Source organism: Apium graveolens, chromosome 4 (genome assembly GCF_009905375.1).
Source record: "Apium graveolens cultivar Ventura chromosome 4, ASM990537v1, whole genome shotgun sequence".
Lineage (NCBI taxonomy): Eukaryota > Viridiplantae > Streptophyta > Magnoliopsida > Apiales > Apiaceae > Apium > Apium graveolens.
The window spans coordinates 14354134-14362481 of record NC_133650.1 but is presented as its reverse complement, the minus strand read 5'-3'; the positions used below and the strand labels follow the sequence as shown (position 1 = coordinate 14362481).

Sequence of the window (8348 nt, the reverse complement as noted above, 5' to 3'; positions counted from 1 at the left end):
AGTCATTTGACGAGATAGAGGCAGTATATCTCTGGAGATGCCCAGCTAAGCGAATGTAATTGTGTGGTCGCAATTAGAGGAAAGGGTTATTCCTTGAAACATTCGACGAACAGGATCGAGACAAGACCATTAATGTCTCAAAGCCGTAGATTGGCACCATAGCCGTTGACTTGTCGTTGTCTATGGAACATGATTATACTAAACGGATTAAGATTCAAGGTGAAACATTCCATCTGAATCCGGTAGCCATTGAAGTAGAGGACTTAGGAGGGTTCAAACCCGGAAGGGTACCTACTCTGAAAAACAAGTCATGATGAAAAACCTGATCGCATTTCTGTATGGATTTGTGGGGGATTGTTAGAAAAATTGGATTTTTAGATCATAGTTTTATTATGTTCTTGATAATAATCCTAAAATCTAATGATTGGAAGTTGTTCCATGATATGTGAACTTAAACTTTCATGTATGGTTTTAAGAATTTTTCTTAATGAAATCCATAGAGAAATAGAGTTGAAACTAGTAGCTTGTAAAAGCTTGAAATGGAGAATGTGTCATTTGTCCCACATTGAAAATAAATAAAGTGAGGATTTTATTTATTTGTGATTTAATTTTTTAATTAGAATTAATTTATCAGTCGGGCTGGGTTATTGTCTCTGTTGGGTTTGGTCACTTTGTAAGTGGGCTGAGTCAGATTCAATGAATCTGGACATGTAACTGATAAATAAAGATTCATAATTAAAAACATTGAAACTGATTTAATGTGTGGATTAAATACAAAAGCTGTTACATTTTATTTAAATTCAAAATCAGCAGTTTTGATTTATGTATTAAATGAGCAGTTTTGATTTCTGATATTAATGTATATTAAAGTCTATTAATGTGAAGGTTGTAAGTTACACTTAGCCTTTACTATAAATAGAATGCCTAAGTTGTTGATGAAACGCACCACACAACATTCTCTTCTCTTCTCCCTCTCTGCATTTCTCTCCCAAAAACACAAGTTCGAAGTGCTGTTATTTTTCCGGCGACTGAGGTGCTAGTCGAGGTGGACGTTTTGTTGCTGCTGTTAACATAAACTCCGAGCTGTTTTATCCTGGTGGAGATATTGTACGCATCCCAAACGCAACAGGTAGGGGGCAATATTCTCTTCAAGAACAGCCAGGGCTTCGAGTAAGGCCTGGTGACTTAGCTGTGATCGTATTTTCTTGGCGTTTTGTATCTGTGCACCATTATTTTCAGACACGTTTGAAAGCTATGGTTTCGGGTACATCTTCTTTTTCTCTTTGTTATTTCAGTTACTAATTTTGTTTACATGCATGCTTTATTTTGTTAACTGTGGTCTTGACCTAAACTTGCTAAATTTTATATACACTTCCTCTATGTTGCAATATTTGTTAGTGAAATTTACAACAGAATGTATCTCTAATCCTCTGCAGAGGCGTGGTCAGAATCCAGAAGAGGAAAGGTCTCATTCAAAAAGAACAGGAAAGAACAAAATAGGTAATGCAGCTGACATAGACTCCACATATCAAATCAAAACTAAACAAAAAATGCAAAAAACCAAACGCAGAATCTAAACAACATCACATCCAATTATTGGTGTGGTAGTTTGGCATTCGGACACTGGCCTGTTCTTAATTATATATGTCAGCTTCATTTCACCTTAACTGCGAATTAAACCGGTTGTGCACATAAATAACTATGGAGGTCTATTTATAATCAGAAGGCTTTATATTTATATTTTTTGAAAACTTTTTATCAGTTATCACTACATATTGGCCGACTATTTTAGCTAGGTTCCATATGTGTAACCAATTATTATAAACGTCACAAGTTAATTAGTTAGAATTTGATCTGACAAAATGGGTCTGTATCTGAAAAATTGAATCAAAATTCATGAAATTGAGATCCGATCTGAGATCCGAATCATACAATCCGATAATTATCCGAAAACCGATTTGAACCGATCCGAAAAATACCCGATCCAAATATTTAACCGAAAATGATCCGAAATACAAGATCCGATTATAACTTTGAACCGATTAAAAACGAATAATATATTACCCGAACCGAATATAACCCGAAATAAGTAAAATTTATACTTTAAACAATTTTATGTTTATGATAACATACTTATTTAATCCTATTCTTTTATAAAAGTACATTATATTATATTAAAAATACTAAATTAAATAATATATATATTTTTAAATCTCAAAAATTGAAAAAGAAAATAAGTTATGACCCGAAAATATTCGAACCTAATATTATCCGAACCGAATTTTGTCCGATCTTAATCCGAATTTTATCCGATTTTAATCCGAATTAGACCCGAACCGAATCATATCCGATCCGATCCGGATGGTCTTCAAATATATCATAATCCGAAAGTAGATCCGATCCGAAACCGAACCGGTTATCCGAATTGTCAGGTCTAGTTAGAACTAGATGTAACCGGTCACTCGGAAATTTTAGAATCTTTTTAGGATCAATTAAAGCTCTGACATACCATGATGATGAATTATTCACTCTAAAATATTATCTAAAATCTTAAAATGTTAAAAATAACACTTTATCAGGATCTTATATTAATAATCAAAAACTACATATACCCATACCCTGCATGTATAAATGAATGACGATTCTTATGATTCTGTAAATGAATTGCTAACGAGCTAGCTCCTAACAAAGCTAAATCCTAAAAATTGACGAATCTAGTGCATAAAATTCTTCAATAAAAAGCTTCATCTGTTGTGGTGACAGAGTCTCGACGGAACCTACAGTACAATTGAAAGTGCCTGTATGTGTTTGGTAAGAATGTTCTGGTAAGTTATGAAGCACGTGCCTTAGAATTAACCGCATTAGAACTATAGTGGATTTAAAGTCTATATAATGATCTAAAATAATTGTTTTAAGTTTGTTATTGCTGGCTTTGGAAACTTGTAGACTAGGTATTCACTAATACCTTGTTCTCTGAAACTTCATTTCTAATAGAAACATGAGCTCAATGTGTGTCACACTTGTCACTTAATGCTCAATCGCCACCGTTTATGTAGCTGAAATTGTCGAGGTCGAGGGGATTATATAAGGGCGTTGGGTTCATGACTTCATGTTAATGAGCCTTGTTAGCCGAAATTAGAATTTTAATCCCATATATTGAATTAACAATTTGGTGATTGGGAACTTTATTCCCATTAAATAGATAAATTATTTTCCACTTACTTCTTGGGATAAGATGTCATTCCCTTCCCATTAATCCTCGTTCCCATATCTCTCATTGTCATTCCTATATTTGATTCCAACTAACAATGCAAACGCCCCCTGATATAAATGTAGGTGCAATTAAGAGAAATAATACATTTATATATTCTTTTGAAAATAAAAATAATGATATATTTCACTTTTTAGTTTTTACACAATATTAAGGCATATAATTAAGAGAAATACTGTTACATTATATTTTTCGTACTCTTATTTTGTATAAAAAAATGAACTTACGTTTACAAAATTAAAATTAGGAAATGATATTATGCATAATTACCTCTATCGAATATATTGAAGTACATGTAAATATTAATTGGGCGGGCCAAATAAAATCAAGGAAAAAAGGAGAAATTAAAGGTACACTATTAAAAGTTGAGGGTGCTAAAAAACTATATTTAATATATGATAATAGAATTTTATTCATTTATTGAGATTAAAAGTTATTAAGACGGTCCCAAAATAAATATTTATATAGAATATTTAAATTTCATTAATTGAATATTTGTTTGTGCAAGTTTTAAGTCACTGGCGTCCAGACATAAATTATCTTTACTTTCATGTTTCACTATAAATTATGAAAATGAGGGTAGCAGGTAGTTAAACCCGAATTCTCAAACCAGCCTAAAATTTGAAGGTGGCAGATGAATACAAAAATGCAGGATCGTTAGTAATTCTTATAGTAACACAAATATATATGCTTCATAGAAACAGATGTTTTAGTTAATGTAATGAGCAGGCTGCAGCATGAATGAATATGGTCAAGCTGGGGCATCCCATTAACGAGAAGCTTGCGTATCACACCTTCTTAGGTCTTACATATATTATACACACACAGAGTGTATATAAATGTAGAGAGAGGGCCAGAGAGAGAGAAAGTAAGTACCGAAGCATTGAAGGCCCTGAATTAAAGTACATATAATAACTTTATGTTAAACCCTAGCTAGGAAGCGTAACATATAGGTTGTTGTTGTATGTTTTGTGTTTCTTTTGAAGAGGGGAGGGGGAGTTTGGCGAGGGGTCGATGTCAAAGGGTTTAACATCCAATATTAAGACCCCGGGACAATCTCTCCTTTTGCTGCCTCGTTAAGGTTAATTATTTTTATACGGGTCTATGTTGTGAAAGTCCATATGTGTGAGACTGTGAGTGATACACGTGTAAAATTTACGAGAAAGAGGACCGGAGGAGGAGAAGAAGAAGAGGGCTAATGCAAATGTATATGCATGATTAATGGTGGTACCGTGGTAGTAGGTTTGCATATGAGTTGTACTCTTCAAGCCGATCACATCTGCCATAATTTATAAATGCATTTGTTTTTCTCTTACGAAAATAATAGAGATTTCAATTTTTTTTCAAACTTTCCTCAAATAATAATATTGTATAATTAATAACTATGTCAAGTGTGTAATAATAAGTATCATATATTATATTAATAATATAAGATCCCACATATGTATACATGATCCCAAATTAATTAAAATTCGTCACATGTTATATCGTATTATTTAATAAAATTTGAAGAATATTTTTAGAAATTTAACACAGCTCTTTCTCCTGTAGCTGGTTGGTAACACTTTGATATGTGTGTATACCATAAAATAACAATTTTTGGCAAAAAAAAAGATTAATTTTTGGATAAACACTCAAATTTGTTGATACAAAATTTTAATGAAACCGATTTTATTTGATATTCGAGTGAAATAGTCGTCTGATTTATGTAAGCGTTCAGTTTTATGGTAAAAGTACTTTTAAGAGCTCAAGAACCAGTACTTTGAATCTCTCATAGATCTATCATCTAACTGGTCATTCAACCTTTTCCACAAACAATTTTGGTCCAAAAAGAATAAACACTTTTTCAGCATGATCATAATTTATATAATGCCCGATTAATCAACTGTTACCTTACATGAATAAATAATTCACTGTTAATACATCTTACTCGATTCGTAATTATAACAGTATTGTGATAAAGACACCGTTGTTTTGATACAACATTTGGTACCATCCGCGAGCACAAGACAACATCATTAGCACAAACCTCTACTTGTCCGTTTCTTCGCACACGCATATATCGTATGTATTGTGTCTCTCTCCGTCGACTCAGCAGACTCTCCTCATCATTCGGTTCTTCTTCCTTTTTTTCCCTTTCTTCCTCTAATACACACGCGCTTATTTTTGTTTTTCATTTTTTTTAAAAATTTGAGTGCTACATACCACCAAATGAGTTGATGATTATACATGATAACAGTTGTCACCATTTCATTAGTAGGCCTCATAATTAAATTTTTCCTCCTTTTCTCTTACGCTTTATATATATATATATGTAAACACACATCATGCATTCTTTAGATCGATTATAAGTTATCATTTTTGATGATAGTGGTGGTACTGAAATTGATGCAGCAGAAGAAGAAGAAGCAGTGGTAGATGAATATTATGATGGACAGTACTATTGAGCCGTGCGTCCCACCTGGTTTTCGGTTTCATCCTACTGATGAAGAGCTCGTCGGGTATTATCTCAGGAAAAAGGTTGCGTCGCAGAAAATTGACCTTGATGTTATTAAAGACATCGATCTATACAGAATTGAGCCTTGGGATCTTATAGGTAATTTTATGATATTTATGAATTATCTTTCATAATCTTACTGGGGTTTCTGTTTATGATTTTACTATATATAACTTACAAGTTAAGTATCTGCATGCTTAATAAAAATGATGCAGAGAGATGTCGAATCGGATATGAAGAGCAAAACGAGTGGTACTTCTTCAGTCACAAAGATAAGAAGTATCCAACAGGGACGAGGACAAATCGGGCAACCATAGCAGGGTTTTGGAAGGCTACAGGCAGAGACAAGGCCGTATACGAGAAATTCAAGCTCATAGGTATGAGGAAAACTCTGGTGTTTTACAAAGGCCGGGCACCAAATGGACAGAAATCTGATTGGATCATGCATGAGTACAGGCTTGAGTCTGACCCTAATGCCCCTCCACAGGTATTTAATTAGCATTTGAACCTAATTATATTGATTTATACATTCTTCTCCTTCAAGTATATACAGATGATAAACTAATTTTATTAAATTTGTCCCTTGAGTTTCAATCTGATTCATTTGATCAAGAGATATTATCCTATATATATTTATTTAATTACTTACATAACTTACAAGCTAACTAATCTAGTAAAAGAAGAACATCCAAATAACTTATTTATTTTGCATCCCTCACATATGGCAAAAACAATAACTTTTCCAGAATATTTGCAGCTTTTCCCTTTTCACTGTAAGTACTTAAGTTCTGAGGAACTCCGAGATTTGTGGCACAGAGAAATTTGCATGCACACATGTGTACATGCATTATGCATACACATATTACTAGAAGAAATTAACTCCAATATATGCAAACCACCTTGTGCTGTATGTAGGTAGGAATTTGGATTCAGAAGGAGATTTTCAGTTTCCCTTCCTTTGGTAATATTAAAGTGAAGTACTACAATTATAAAGTATACCGAGTACATGGCATTAGTAAAAGGTAAACCTACAAGCATAGATATTCAAGTATACAACAACTTGACTACATCTTTATCCCTATTAAAGTTTTGAACCTTCTGAAATGCGCCTTCTTGTCTTCTCCTGATTATGCTCACTCGATCTTTAGAAGGAAACTGCAAAAGTTATCCATTCTTCCACTAGATTTACAATTATTACCATCAAAGACCTACCTACCATTTTTCTTTATACAGTTTCTATCATTTTTGATCTCTTCAAAGACCTGCAGTAGTATTAATTAAACTATTAATCAAACACCGGATATATGATATAATTTGATCCGGAACTATACTTAATTAATTAGAACATAAGCCTTATTACACATAAGCCTTAATTGAACTGTGATGTTTTTGCAGGAGGAAGGGTGGGTGGTGTGTCGAGCATTCAAAAAACGAGCAACAAGCCAAACAAAAAACACACAAGCATGGGAGTCGATGAGTTTCTATGACGAGCATACTGGCACTTCCAGCTCAGTTGTCGATTCACTTGATTATATGACAAGGCAGCCCTCAAGTCTACTAAGCAGGCAGAATGTTTTGTGTAAGCAAGAATTACTGGAAGCAGAAAAATTGACCTTTGCACAATCAGATCAATTCGTGCAGCTTCCACAACTACATAGCCCATCTCTGCCATCAACAAAGAGGCCAATAACAAGCTCAACTTCAGTACTAGCTCCCGAAAATTATAAGGAAGATCGGACAAAACGGTCCAAGAATGACAGCACGGCTAAAGTGTCTACTGACTGGAGAGATCTTGATAAGTTTGTTGCTTCTCAACTGAGCCAAGAGAAGAAATACGAAGGAGTAGATGACGGAAGCATTGGAATATCAGGCTTTGGGGGACATGTGAGCAACTCAGACATGGCATTGCTGTTACTAGAGAGTGAGTTTAGCGAAGATGGTAATAGATTAAATGAGTTCTTCAATTCGGATTGATATTATTGGAATCATATATCATATATGATCATTGAAAGATTGCAGTAGTAAGTATTGATAATAATAAGAAGTAGACTATATATTGTGATGTATCTGTATATATGAGCTGATAGATGCATGGCTAACTAGCATACATTTTATATATGTAATCATAAATTTTTAATCAGTGAGACCTCTTTAATTTTTCTTACAAGCTCTTCTTTAGTTAACTATGATTTTGTATTAACTAGCTCTAGCTAGCATAGTTTCTGATAATATCTAAGAGTTTCCCAATCCTAAAGAATATTTGTGTAAATGATAGCTAAATAGTAGTATATATATAGTTTTAGGTTTTCTTTGAAATACACTAATTTTTTTTAATAAGTGAGTCCAATTACTTTATAAATTCAAAATTAGCAATTATCAAAGTGCACTACAAATTAATACAATACACAAAACTATTCATACAACTCTATTGAAGGTATATAGGAGAGAAGAAACTATATATAGAAAATTTGTTTATCAACAAATACTTATACATACAACACAAGAAAATTATGCATACAGGATATAACTATCACACCATTATTACACACTGCTGTATCACAGTAATTGTGATGTACATTA

General features: G+C 33.2%; 1 protein-coding gene across 1 annotated transcript; it reads left to right on the top strand.

The window, feature by feature from the left end:
• The first annotated feature begins 5565 nt into the window (after nucleotides 1-5565).
• Nucleotides 5566-7908, top strand: LOC141717789 (NAC domain-containing protein 37-like). The gene is made up of 3 exons (XM_074519986.1): nucleotides 5566-5867; nucleotides 5984-6255; nucleotides 7164-7908. Exons 1-3 carry the CDS (start codon nucleotides 5690-5692, stop codon nucleotides 7740-7742), a joined length of 1029 nt encoding a protein of 342 aa, XP_074376087.1. The 5' UTR covers nucleotides 5566-5689; the 3' UTR covers nucleotides 7743-7908.
• Nucleotides 7909-8348: the final 440 nt, after the last annotated feature.